Source organism: Elephantulus edwardii, unplaced genomic scaffold (assembly GCF_000299155.1).
Source record: "Elephantulus edwardii isolate Elephantulus edwardi_28Jun2011 unplaced genomic scaffold, EleEdw1.0 scaffold00089, whole genome shotgun sequence".
NCBI classification, from domain to species: domain Eukaryota; kingdom Metazoa; phylum Chordata; class Mammalia; order Macroscelidea; family Macroscelididae; genus Elephantulus; species Elephantulus edwardii.
Window position 1 is genome coordinate 9448740 of NW_006399839.1, and position 13763 is coordinate 9462502.

The window sequence follows — 13763 nt, forward strand, 5'->3', positions numbered from 1 at the left end:
TACCACTGGTTCTTGATCCCATGCTACCTCCTGAATGGCTGAGTATGGACCAGTTCTTTTTGGTATAAAAAGAATGTTTCTTTCTTCCCATCTTTATTTCTCCCAATTTCTTTTGGTGCTGCTTCTGTCACTCAACAGCGTGCCCACAGAATCCTTCAGCACTGCAACTTCAGGGTTGAATTTCTTCCCCCCTTCAGTTCTTTTGGCTTAAAATGTCAATCACATTCTTCTCTGTTGACTTTCTAACTCCAAGTCTACCCTCATTTCTCTGCAATCCTTTGTCTTCTTGAGCTATCCTTTGGCATCTTCTGTCCAACATTTGTAGTCACCATTTCTCCATTCAGCTTTAACTGCTCCACATTCTAGAACAGGATTCAGAATCTCTTCTGACATCCGTTTTGGCCCAAACTTGTTTTTATCTTTAAGAACCTTTTTTTTTTTTAAACTATCTTCATGTATCCTTGAGTCATCTCACAACTCATCTGGTCTCCAGTCATTGTCATTGGTATTTATTGCATCAAATCTATTCTTTAGATGGTCTCTAAATTCAGATGAGATATTCTCAAGGACATACTTTGGCTCTTGGGGACTTAATTTTCTTCAGCTTCAACTTGAACTGGCCTATAAGCAATTGGTGCTCTGTTTGACAATTAGTTCCTGGCATTGCTCTGATGATGTTGAGCTTCTCTAGTTTCTTCCCAAAGATGCAGTCTGATTCCTGCGTGTTCCAGACGCTAAGGTCCAAATGTACAGTAGTCAACACTCAGTTGTTGAAAACAGTATTTTCAAAGAAAAATCCTATCATAGGATTCTAACACCAAGACCATGCAGATCATTGAGTGGAAAACTTACTCTGTAAATTTTCACTAAAATCACAGTCAAGTTGTAAGGAAAATAGAGATCTTTTAAAACCTACCCTTGGAATTCACATGGTGTCATTTCTGCCACAGCTTATCTGTTAGGAACCAGTGGGAAAGAGCACCTCACATTCAAGGGGAGAAGAATTAGGTCTCAAACTTGTTTGAAAACATATTTTTTAATATCTTTTTTAAAAATTTTATTATTTTTGTGTGCGTGTACCGTCAAATCAGATCTGACTGGTACAGGAGGAGATTGCCCCTCCTTCCCCAGCAGAGCATCTGGTGGATTCGAACCGTGCGCCTCTGGGATTGTAGTTGCAACTCCTTGCCACTAGGCCACCAGAGCTCCCCTGAAAACATTTTTTAAGGGGCACAGGGGTGGCCTGCATGTTGTTTGGTTCACCTCTCATTGACTCATCTTTGGGTGAGCTTTAAAGCAGACATGGCCAGCTGCCCAGAGAGCACCGATTCTTTTTTTTTTTCTCCTGATTCATTCTTAGAAGTACATTTTATGCTGAAATCAGCTTCAGACTCAAAGGCAACCTGGCACGATTAGGTGGGAAGAGAGGTTTCTGGAAGCAAAGTGTACGATTAAGATGGTACGACACCCAGGAAGGTCCTGGGACAGCCACGCCGCTTTCTTGTGACACAGCTCTTGTTTAGAAGAGTCCTCAGGCACAGGCCTTGAGGGAGCTGACCACCATGGTGGCCAGCTGTACCGGGCCCTCGGCTCTAGGTGCTGCTCCTGTTTGAACACGTAACAGGTTGTCATTTCATGGAGTTCAGGGCTGGGGACCTCTTGATGCGGGAGAATCAATTAGCAAAAGAAGTGTGGTGGTTTAAAAATACCCAACAACTGCCAGGGAAGGTGTTATATGCGTTAGTCAGAGGTTCCTCGAGAGGCTGGCACTGACACGTCTCACTGTTTTCCTTGGGCGAGTTTAGCAAAGCAGGATGAGGTCAGATGCTGGCTTGAGGTAGGACCTGGGAAGACCGTCCTCTCAGGCCACTGGAAGAGGGATCACATGAAGGGTCAGAGAGGGTGGCTGCAGGGACAGCTGGCCACAGTCCAGTCACCCTCATTATTGTTATGTGCCATCAAGTCGCCTGCAACTCATGGCAACTGTATGCACAATAGCTCTGAACCCTGCCCAATCCTGAGCCAGTCTCACCAACGTCTATAACCCCAGCTAATCCATCTCATCTGGGGGTTTCCTCTCCTGCTGTGCCTCCACCCTTCCAAGCATGATGTCCTTCTCCAAGGACTGATCCCTCCTGGCCACACTGACTCCTCAGATCGTGTCCACACACAGGCATACAGATATACTCACCTCACCTCAGGAGTGCCTGGGTGGTACAAAGGGAAACCGCATCCAGTTGTTAACTGAAAGGACTGCAGCTTGAGTCTAAATGGAGGTGCCTCGGAAGAAAGCCCTGGCAATCTACTACCCCAAAAGCAGCCGTAGAAAAGTGCATGGAACAGAGTTCTGCCCGGACACACACGAGGCCCCCCGGACACAGAACTGACTCAACGGAAATGGCTTTTAAGACTTAACAGCGACATTAGAAATGTCGCAATTTCCTTGCTCAGAACTTGATGGGGTTTGGTTCTTTTCTTCTCAGCCCCTGGGGGTTTGTCTCCAGGAAAATCCACCACAGCGTACGCAGCAGGCACTTGTTCACTAATGTCACAGCTTTCTAAAGGAATCTCAGGCACTTTCAGTGGATACTCATCAGATTTTAGTAAATATTCTCACCCTGGGGCCACAAGAGCCCTGATGGTGAGGCAGCAGAACAGCTGCTGAAACACCACGCCAGCCCAGCCCACAACCGCGCTCCCTTCCCCACAGCTGCCGCTGGGAAGCAGCTTTGCTTTGGCCAGAAATACCATGGAAAGTCCTGTGTGGGGACCGCGGTTTGAGAGTCAGCAGCCCCACAGCCCCTTCTGACCACAGCTGTTCCGCCTAGGCCATCAGTTCCCAGCGTCCTGGTCTCAGATCCCACGGGGCTGGGTTTTCTCTCAAACCCAAAGCCCCTCCACGGGATCAAGGCCCGTCTCCACAGGAAGGATGCCCTGAGGAGGGTCCTGGTTTTGACCACAAAAGGGGTGCTCTCCCATCCTGGTCTGCTTTGCCACAGTCAGCACCCAGACCTCAGAGAAGGGAGTCCCTGTGGGCCAGTGATGCAGAGGAATGGGGAATCTGGAGCATTGATGTGGAGAAATGGGGTGTCTGATGTGTAGACCATCAATATGGAGAAGTGGGGTATTTGGTGTGTGGACCACTGACATAAAGAAGTGGGGTATCTGGTGCATGGGTCATTGATAAGGAGAAGTAGGGTATCTGGTATATGAGTAATCGATAAGGAGAAGTGGGGTGTCTGGTGTTTGGACTATGAATAAGGAGAATTTGGGTGTCTGGTGTGTGGAACATCAGTAAGGAGAAGTGGGGTGTCTGGTAGTAGGGGCATCTGAGTCACTGAAAAGGAGAAGTGGGGGTTTCTGGTGTGCAGACCACTGGCATGGAGAAATGGGGGTAGCTGGTATGTGGATTACCGACATGAAGAAAGCAAAGTGGGGCTGCTGATGTGTGGAGGACCCCAACAGGGAGAAGTTAGGGCATCTAACTTGCTTGCTAACAGGTCACCCCTCAAACTGCCCACTATGTTGAGAAGACTGGCCAACCCCTCCCGGCTGGGACTACCCAGCTCCGGAGCACACACTGGCCTGTGATGCCATGGCGCTCCTCCTGGCCAGCAGGGCCAGCGCAGCTCAAGCAGGGGTCTCAGGCCCATTTACCAGGGTGGACGCACTGGTCCTGCTGGCATCTCTTTGGTCCAAGAGCCACAGCATCGTCCTGGGCCCAGCGGTGTCCAGGTAACAAAGTTCTCTCTTGTGCTTTATCTGTGCCCACCAAAAGAATCACAACCCCCAAAACTGCAGAGGGTAACCCAAACCCCCAAACGGCATTCCTTACAAGGGGAATTTTCCAAGAAACAGTGAAGGAAGCATTTCTTTTGCCCTCCGTGAGGTGGGAGGGGCAGTGCTGGCCCCCCACTCTGTGCTGTGTGGTCACAGCAAGTTCACGCCGTGTTTGAGCAGCTTCTGCCTGGCTTTGCTGGAGAGGCTGAAGGCGCCGTCCTGGGGGCCGGGGAAGCCGGAGCTGCGCACCGGGGAGGCCAGCTGCTGGAAGAAGGTTTCCTGGGCCGGACTGCAGCAGGCGTACACGGCCGTGGAGGCATTCCTGCAGGGGGAGAGGGAGGGCCACAGTCTGATGCTGCGGGGCAGATCCCCGGGCTCGAAGACCCCAGGACTCCCAGAAGGGCCGCCTGTTGGTAGGGCTGTAGGCAACCAGTTATGTGCTCAAGCTTCAGACTCTGGTGCCAGTGACTCTGTCCTTCACGCCAGGGCAGCCAGAGCCCTCGAGCCAGAAGCAGTGACTGCTGAAGGAGTGACCTGCTGGGGACAAGTGCTGCTATATGCCAGGGGCTAAGCAGGGTACACGGCAAAGGTGGGGGGGAAAGCAATTTGTAGCACACTGCATTAGTGTGAGGACAGTGATGGGTTCCAGCACTCAGAGTGGGAGGAGAGCACAGGACAGGCCAAGGTTTTGATCTGCTGTACACAGGGTCATTATGAGTCAGAGTCACCTTGAAGGCAGCTCGAGAGCTCTGGTGGCTTAGCGGTAAGAAGTTGTGCTGTTAACCCAAAGGAATGCAGTTCAAATCTACCAACAGATCCACGGAAGGAAGATGGGCGATCTCCTCCCAGGTGACTGATTTACAGCCTCTGGAAACCAGCTGGAGAGTCAGCTATGAGTCAGTTCCCAACTCAACGAGCACATAACAGGTTTTAAAAAAAAGCACAGAAAAGTAGTTTTTTAGACTATTAATGATCAACACTGTACAAACAATAAAACCCAAGCCATCAGTGAAACTGGAATGAGCAATGAGGGGTGGGAGAATCTGAATGTTTTTGTAACGAGTATGTATTGGATGTGTTTTCAACTGGACAGATATTACTGAAACACCACTGATGTCCAGGAGAAAGAATGCCCTTCCTCCTCTCTGATGGTGAAGGCCTTCAACTTCTGTCACTGCTACAACCCCAGAGGTTACAGCAGGCCCGAGGCCCAGAGAGGGACGCAGACACAGAGTGACCCATGAATGAAAGGGCATTTAGGGAAGGGCAGTAACAGGAGCAGATGAAGTGAGGCCAGGGTGGAGTCATCAGAAGATAACAATCACAGGCTGGGAGCCCTGCCAGGCCTGGGGAAGGAGGTTCTGAGGCTGTGAGCAGTGAGGAGATAGGCAAAGCTCACCTGATAGTCATCTCGTACAGCGTGGGCCGCCGGGCAAAGTCAGAGTGGATCAGGCTGACAGCCTGGAGGAAGCGGCGATCCTGAGCTGAGGCCACGGGTGGCAGGTTTGCTGTGTGAAGGGGACACAGAGGTTGTGACTGCGGAGACCTCTTCTCCGGAACCCCTCGGCCCCCTGCCTATCCCTGTGGGGATGGAGAAAGCGCACATTGTCCCAGTGACTAGCACAGGTTCTGCCAGGTACCACCAAGCTGGGGCAAGCCTCGTAACAGACATTTGGACATGTGGGAGCTTCACCTCAAAAAGACAAATGGCAAATGAGTGTCAAGTGAATTCTAATCTCAGGAGTGGAGTGCAGCCAGCGCTAGTGGAGTGCAGCCAGCGCTAGATGGCATCAGACAGCTCCGCAGGGTCCCCTCACCCTCACTCTGGTGCTGGCCCCAGGTCCCAGCCTTCCCCAAGGCCCCAAGGCCCCCTTGGGCCATGTATCTCTTACCCATCAGCACGTTCTGAATGCTGTCATAGTGTGCAAAGTTGTAGGTCTTGTTCACAGGGGCGGCCTCATCCATGGGGATCGTCTCCTTGAGGTGTACCTCCAGCCCGTTCAGGGACGCCAGGCTGCTGTGGTACTGCAGGGGGCCGGGAAAGGGCACACTGCAGAATCCACCTCAGAACCCCAGGGTTTTCCCTTTCCCCACGCCATGCTGTTAGGTAACATCCAGTTGACTAAAAACTCCTAGCGACCCCACGAATAATAGCTGTGAACCTTGCCCTGCCCTGTGTCGTCCTCATGATCTCTGCCGTGCTCAAGCCCACTGCTGCAGTCTCTGGGTCAGTCCATCTCATTCAGGGTCTTCCTCTTCCAGAGTCTACCGTAGTGACTCGGCTTTTCTGAACTCAAGACAATTCCTGCCTCCTTTCAGGGGAGTGCTAACGTACACCCTCAGGTCCTCTCGGCTCCACAGGGTTTTGCCACTAGGCTTCTCTGCTGCACTAATTAAGCAAGAGGTCTAATGACACAGGCTAAGTCTCTTGTTTTGCTCATCTGTAAAATGGGAATACTTCACAAGTTGCTGAGCAGGGTGAGTGAAGCAGCACGTACAGCTCTAAAAGGCTATCGTAAAGCAAGGATTCTCACTACTGGACCAATAGGCAAAGCCTTGATGGATGGTGGGGAGATTGAAACTATCAACAACTTCATCTCGCTTGGATTCACAATACCTTTGGTATCAGCAGTCAGGAAATAAGGAAACATACTGCATTGGGAAAATCTGCAGTTGGGACCTCTCCAAATTACTGAGGAGCAATGATGTCAGTTTGAGGACCAAGGTGCATCTGATCCAGGCCATATAGTCTTTCTGATTACTTGATATGCATCTGAGAGCTAGACAATGAATAAGGATGACAGAAAAAAGAACTGATGCCCTTGAGCTCTGGTGTTGGAGAAGAGCGCTGAATATCCCATGGACCACCAAGAGAACGAACAGATATGCTGCGGAGTGCAGCTGGATTGCTCTTTGGAGGCAAGAATGATGAGGCTTTGTCTCACACACTTTGGACATGTTGCTGGGAGGTGCTATTCCTTGGAGAGGTGCATGATGCTGGGAAGGGTAGAGGGTTGGCAAAGGAGAGGAAGACCCTCAACATAGTGGCTCTTGTGTGTTAGAAAGTGTGAGGATGGCGCAGGATAGGATAGAGTTCAAATCTTTTATTCACAGGGTCGCTATGAGTCATATAAACCTAATAATAACAAGGCAGGGCATTTTTTTTTCTTAAAAAAAAAAACAAACACCAAGAAGTAGCAACCAGCATTATTAAATGTGGTGTCCGTTATGAAGGACATACAACTCATTCGTGTACTGATGACTTTCAACGGCCATTTGAGAAAAATGAGTGCACATGAAACACAGAAGAAAAATACAACCCAAAACCTCCCGAAGACTCACGTGCTGTTTCTGTTAGGGGGTCTGATTTGACTAATTTTCTGTTGAATGTCTCTGAAAGAATTCTTAAAGTCAACAGGTTTGACACACACACACACACACACACACACACACACACCTGGCTTTATTCTTTGGACTTCCTAATCCCTAGACTTCCTGGCTCCTAACAGATGCTCTATAAAGGTCTCTTAAGTCTGCTCTCTGGGACCTCTCCAGAGCACTGAAGTCAGTCTGGAGACTAAGTTGCGCCTGATCCAGGCCACAGTCTTTGCATCAGAAAGCCGGATAAAGACTAGGGATGATAGAAGGAAAACTGATGCCTTTGAGCTGTGGTGCTGGAGGAGAATACTGAATATACTATGGATGGCTAGGAGAACAAACAGGTTTGTCCTGGAGAGGATGAAACCAGGTTGTTCACTAGAGACAAGGAGAGGCCAGTCCTTGGAGAGGGACGTCATGCTTGGGAGGGTGGAGGGACAGCGAGGAGAGGACGACCTTCTATGAGATGGACTGATTCAGTGACTGGGGTAATGAGGATAGGTGTGTTAGAGACAATAAGGTTGGCACAGGATAGAGCAGAGTTCGTAGCTTCTGTACCTAGGATCGCTGAGTTGCAGGCGACTTGACAGCACATAACAACAAGTGGATGAAGAACTGAGCAAGGTCAGCACCACATAGGGGCTCAACTTGGGAGCTAGTTGGCTAAAACAGACAGTAGAGTTAGGGAAGAGGAAAGCTAAATACAAGAGTTCACCTTTGGAGTGCAGATATAAGGCAAACTGACACTGAGTTTAACAGATGTTAATGAGCCTCCAATCTCAACTGGTGGAAGTGTGTGCGTGTGCACACGTGTACAAGCCTCCACCATAAGGTCAAATCTCAGTGTCAGTGGCAGATTCTGGACCGTGGGGCCCTGGTCACGGCAAGCGCTCCTGTCCCAAGTCAGTGCCCTCGGGGAAGGACAGTGAGGACAGAAAGTCACGCCAGCCCAATTCCCCTACAGACATCACTCTCTACTCCCAACCCATACTCCAGACCAAATAACTTAGCAATGAGCACAGAGTTAAATCGCAAGATGTTTTATACTGGCTGACAAAGGACGACTTTCTTTCCATATTTTTAAATGGCTGGAGAATCTAATAAAACAAATACAAACATCTAACATCTTGTGACATGCAAAAATGATATGAAATTCCTGCTTCTGTGTCCAGTAAATAAACAGTTACCGGAACACCGTCCCAGCCATACATTTACTCTGTCTACAACTGCTCCATCCCACATCAGCTAGGCAGGGCAGTTGCACAGAGTTAAAAGTACCTGGTATTTTTCTTGTGAGTAAAATCACACGGGAGTTAAATGCTCATCTTTCTACTGCGGAGCAGGTCATGGATTTGAACCATGTACCTTTGGGTTGGCAGCACAACTCCTTAGCAGTAAGTCAGCTGACTCTTACTGTAATGAGGAATAAGTGATTTGATTAGCTGCATGTGGAGGCCCAGTGTGATTGCTTGTTCTGAGCAGAAACCATCCATGGCTCGATGCTGCCCCCTGGTGTGAATTCATCCGGATGCCCCGGCGCCTGCTCCCCTATCCCCAAACAATGAGGTGGGGAAGTGGGGACTGATCACAGTGAAAGAAAAAGTGGTCAAGTGACAGGTAGCCCTGGCGGGGTACAACACAATCAAGGAACCCTTTCACGGGTCTGTGTTCATGGCCCATCTGAACACCATGCGGGAGACAGCAGGGAAATCAGGTCAAGTAGTTTAAATGCAAGTCTGTGTCCAAAAAGAACGGCAAGAAAAGATTCCTCCCAGTTAGAACATATACAGGCAGCAGAGCTGGTGAGCAAGGCTGTCCTTAAAGCAGAAGGCCGATCAGAGTCGTTTACTCTGCTCTTTTTAGAAAAAAAAAAGCAAACACTAGCTTTTCTTCTTTCACGAAACAACATGCTTTTCTTAGGGTCTCAACAAGGTTACTCTAAGTTGGAACTGACTTGATGGCAAGTAACAAAGAGCACTCATCCAAGCCAGCGTATTTTCAATTCCTCCCCAAGCATCTGAGAGCTGGAGAGTGAAGGATGACAGAAGAAGAACCGAAGCCGCTGAGCTGTGGTGCTGGAGACGAGCACTGCAATGCCATGGACGGTCAGGAGAATGAACAAGTCTGTCTTGGAGGAAGTTCAGCCACGGGGCTCCTTTGATGCAAGGACGGTGAAACGGGGTCTTGCCTACTTGGGGCATTTACAAGGGGCTTGTTCTTAGAAGACGACATCATGCTGGGAGAGGCAGGGGATCAGAGAAAGAGAGGTCGACCCTCCACGAGCAGACTGACACAGGGGCCGTAATAACAGATCTGAGCGTGGCAGCACTCACAAGGATAGCCCGGGTGGTGGGGGAGGGCTCGATTTGCTACTCATGGGGTCACTGTGGGTCTGGATGGAACTTAATGGCAATGACAAGCCAACAAGAAACTCTTCTTTACATGGCAGACTACGGAGGCTGCTGTCATAACAACACGGGTGAGCTTGGACCAATCAAATACCCACATATGGAAAGCCCCAGAAGGCAGGGCTTAAGCCCCTTCTTCTTCATCTCTCCAACTGTGGTTTCAAGGGCAGATTCTTTTTTTTAAAATTTCGTGTGTGTGTGTGTGTGTGTGTGTGTGTGTGTGTATACACTGTCAAAAAGGCTCTGACTGGTACAAGAGATTGTCCCTCCTTTTGAACCCGTACCTCTGAGATTGTAGTGCAGCTTCTTGCCACTAGGCCACCAGAGTTCCCTGCAAGATCAGATTCTTAAGGGGACAGAGCAGCTGAGGGGGAGGGAGATGGGAGAGGGAAAAACAGCCAGAACTCTGGACCAACCACCAACCCCACCTGTATGAGCCCAGTTATGTTTCCTTATTGGGAAAAGAGGGTTTCAGATGCCTTCCTTCCAAAGTGGTTCTAAACAAGCCCACTGTGGTTAAGTCAATTCTGATGCAAATGGATTCTACTGGACAGAGGAGAACAGCCCCTTCCAGTTCCTAAGGCTCTCAGTCAATCAGACGGCCTCGTCTTTCTCCTGCAGAGCAGCTGGTGGACTTGAACTGCTCACCTTCCCATGAGCCGCCCAACACTTAATGCCCGGTGGTGCCAGGGCTCCTTCGAGCTGGCCTAAGACTTGATTAAAACAACAGCTATAACTGAGTTGAGACTGAGTGTGTCTCCACTTGCTTCCTACTCAGCCTGTACTATTAGTATTCGTTCTTTTTTCAGGAAGAAGGTAAAAAGAGAGAGAGGATGCACGTTCCCGTGTGCACACACGGGACTTTGCATGCGTCACGCCTGAGGCTCTGTACCACGCAGGCCACACGGTGAAAACCGAGCCCATGGTGGGCAGACGCCACGCACAGCCCCTCTGTGCAGCCATGAGGCAGGAGGATGAAGTCGACAAGGGTGCAGGGAACAGAGGCGCCCCGGCAGGCCGGGTGATCTGGGCTCCGTGGCGAGGGGACAGATGAGCAGGCCAGCTCTCAGAGAGCTGGGTCTCCTGCCAGGACTCTGCAGAGGCCTCCCCTCCTCCCTCTGCGGCCAAGGTGACTTGCTCTCCGGGAGGGTCACCTGCCCTGCATGCTAATGAGGCGGGCTTAGCACAGCTCAGGTTTAGGGAGGAAAACCAGGCCAACCCCAGGACATCGTGTGCCTGCAGCATTCCCAACCTGCAATTCCTGCTCACCCTCTCCCTGCGACCACAGCAAGGCTGTTACTATAGCAACTGAACCGCCACAGTGCTCCCCAGCCCCCAGGTCAGTTTACCACTCAGGTGGGGAAAGCCCCAGAGGAGGATGCTGGGGAGTCAGGTGGGCTTTAGATGGCCCAGGCCTTCAAAGAAAGGCCTCTCCACATGATCCTGGGGACCACTGTGTCCACATGACCCCCGGGGACCACCGTGAGGCTGTGGAGGGGGCTGACGCTGTGACCCTGCAGACAGGGAAATGAAGCGGGGAGCAGAGGCCTGAAGTCTCTTCATGGTGCTGTCAGCGCTCCCCAACTACACGGGGGTCAGAGGCTGGGAGAGGGCACGCCTGGGACACCAGCTAGTGGACAGTGACTTGGTCGGAGGGGGCTGCACCGCTGCACCCTCCCTGTGCTAGGAACTCTCCTCTCAGACAGTCTTCCCCACGCCCCACAACGCCTTCCAGAGGTTGGAGATGAGATGCTGGAGTTGAAGGCTATCACCCTCAGCCCGGTACGGCTGCGTTCTCAGGCCTGTCACCTCTGCCCGTCCCAGCCCCCCCGGGCTGGACACATGGGGACACTCACCACCTCCGCGATGGCCAGGCTGTCCCCCAGCAGCGGCTCCTCAGCCAGCAGGGACAGCACCAGGCCCTTCAGGCTGTGGGTGTAGAGGTTCATCCTCCGGAGGGGCAGGTGGGGCCCACCCCAGGCTGACCCTGAGTCAGTTCTGTCTGCACAGGGGCTGCTGTCCTGAGAGTCGGCAGGGACCCCGTCTGCACGCAGGCCCTCAGTGGGCTGCTCCTCGGGAGGCCCCTCTCCTCCCTGGCCGGAAGCTGAGTGAGCGGACGGCACTGATGTGCTGGGCCTCCTGGGCTGGCAGTCTTCTCGGGGCAGGTCTTCCCAGGGCTCCATGGCTCCATTCTCAGTGGGCACTTCACATGGAGAGGCAGCGAGGGGGTCACTGGCGGCTGTGTCCACAGGCAGGTTCGAGGGAGGGCTGGGCTCCAGGTGGTCAAGGTGGCGGATGGAGTCCCCGTGCAGTGGGCCATTGGCTGGGGCGGGTGTGTGAGGGAAGGCACCGTGACCAGAAGAGGATTCTGCTTCCTGAGCTTCTGGAATATGAAGTGCGGACAAGTCCAGTTCACCTTGGGAGAAGCCAGGCTCCTTCCCCGGGACAGAGCCAGGACCAGGGTCCCAGTTCCTGGCAGCGCTATGCTGCTCCGAAGGCCCGAAGCTCTCACAGCAAGGGTCAAACAGCTGTCCGTTCACCCCTGTGCCATTCGGCCCAGCTAAGTCGGAGCACCTGGCCTCCGGGGTGGCTGTCCAGGTCCAGGCTGTCAAGTCCACCTGCCCGACGGCATCCTCCTTCAGTTCAGCTGGACTCTGGTTCCTGGGAGGACGCTGGGTTGGGCTCACCTGGCCGGCTGGTGAGGCGGGAGAGCTGGAGGACAAAGCAGACATGAGAGGGGGACACCCTGGGGGTGAGGCCCCTCCACACAGCAACTGAAGTCCTGCTTCCCTCAAAGCCCCAGGCACAGCGCCATGTGACGTCTGAGCCCACAGAGCTAAAGTTGCCATTGGCGTCCGAGGCCTGGCTTCAGTGGGCCTGAACGCAGCGGCACTAGGGTCACTTACTGAAGTGGCACAGCCCCAAGCAAGCATCAGCTACATTTGGAAGGTCGACTTTGAGTCAGGGGATCGCTGGTGGCTTAGTGGTAAGGAGCTGTGCTGGCAACCCAGAGTAACGAGGTCCAAATCCATCAACTGCTCTGTGGGATAAAAACAGGCAAGCTCCTCCCGTGTCATCTACTGCTTCTGGAAACCCGCTGGAGGGTCAGCTATGAGTCGGTTCTGACACAACACAATACGACACCAGCCCTCAGCCAGGCCCTAATCTAGGCGCTGTACCCATGCTATTTACAATATTTGTAATTAACCCACCCATTGCTGTGGATTCAACCCCAGCTCATCGAGGCCCCGTAAGACATGGCTGTAGGGTTCCCAGGCCTGTAACCTTTCCGGAAGCAGACGGCCACATCTTCTTCCTGTGGAGGGATCACTCAAGGGCTCAAAGCACTGACCTTTGGCTAGCCAGCAAGTGTTTAACCACTCTACCACTGAGGTTCCTACAATTAACCCCAGAAGTCAGTCTTACTGGGTCCAGTGTACAGATGAATAATTGAGGCTGAGGCCTAGGTCCCACATTGCTAACAGACCTGGGGCTGAAACCCGCACTGGTCTTACGGGGCCCCGAGGCCCTGGTCACAGCAGAGTGGTGACGAACCTGGACTGAAGGCCAGACTGGACGAACCGCACTAGTCAGGTTAAACCCTGGTCAGAGAGTCCCTGAAGCGGGTGAGGGTCCGGTCCCCGGGAGCTGGCTTACCCTGTCACGGGAGCCGCTGGGAACTCCAGGAGACTGTCTGCTTCCTCCTTGGTCACGAACACGGGCGTGATCTGCACATCCGGGGGAAGAGCTGCTCCTACGATCACAAGACGACACACAAGGGGGCTCGTTCCGGGGGTGGAGCAGACTGCAGGGGGTCAGTTCCACTACTTGCCCACCCGCCAGCGGGGAGAGGACTCCCCAGCCTGGATCACAGGCGTCATGTGGCAGCTCTACGTGGACAAGAACCCGAGTGGGCACCCCGCTGCCAGCCTGATGAAGGGAGATGACTGCGAGAAGACCGCTTCATGGCACTTTAAGGGGGGAAGAAAACACACCCCAAACCTAAACTGGGCGGCGGGGGGACACACTTTTCAACAGAAATAAAGGCTTTTCTGCAGCTCAGGTGGCCTAATGGGTAAGCTGTTGGGCTGCTAACTCAACAGACGGCAGTTCAAACCCACCAGCTGCTCCGGGGGAGAAAGATGGGCCGTCTCCTCCTGCATGACTTCAAGCCTCTGAAAACCCACTGGAGGGTCA

General features: G+C 52.3%; 1 protein-coding gene across 1 annotated transcript in view; it reads right to left on the minus strand.

Moving 5' to 3' along the window:
* Window positions 1-3930: 3930 nt before the first annotated feature.
* Window positions 3931-13763, minus strand: part of HPS4 (Hermansky-Pudlak syndrome 4) — a 30759-nt gene continuing 20926 nt past the window's right edge. The window contains exons 9-13 of the mRNA XM_006890516.1: window positions 13224-13320; window positions 11423-12278; window positions 5673-5805; window positions 5180-5288; window positions 3931-4102 (exon numbers count right to left, since the gene is read on the minus strand). Of these exons, the coding sequence (XP_006890578.1) occupies window positions 3931-4102; window positions 5180-5288; window positions 5673-5805; window positions 11423-12278; window positions 13224-13320 (1367 nt within the window). The remainder of the gene's footprint in view (window positions 4103-5179; window positions 5289-5672; window positions 5806-11422; window positions 12279-13223; window positions 13321-13763) is intronic.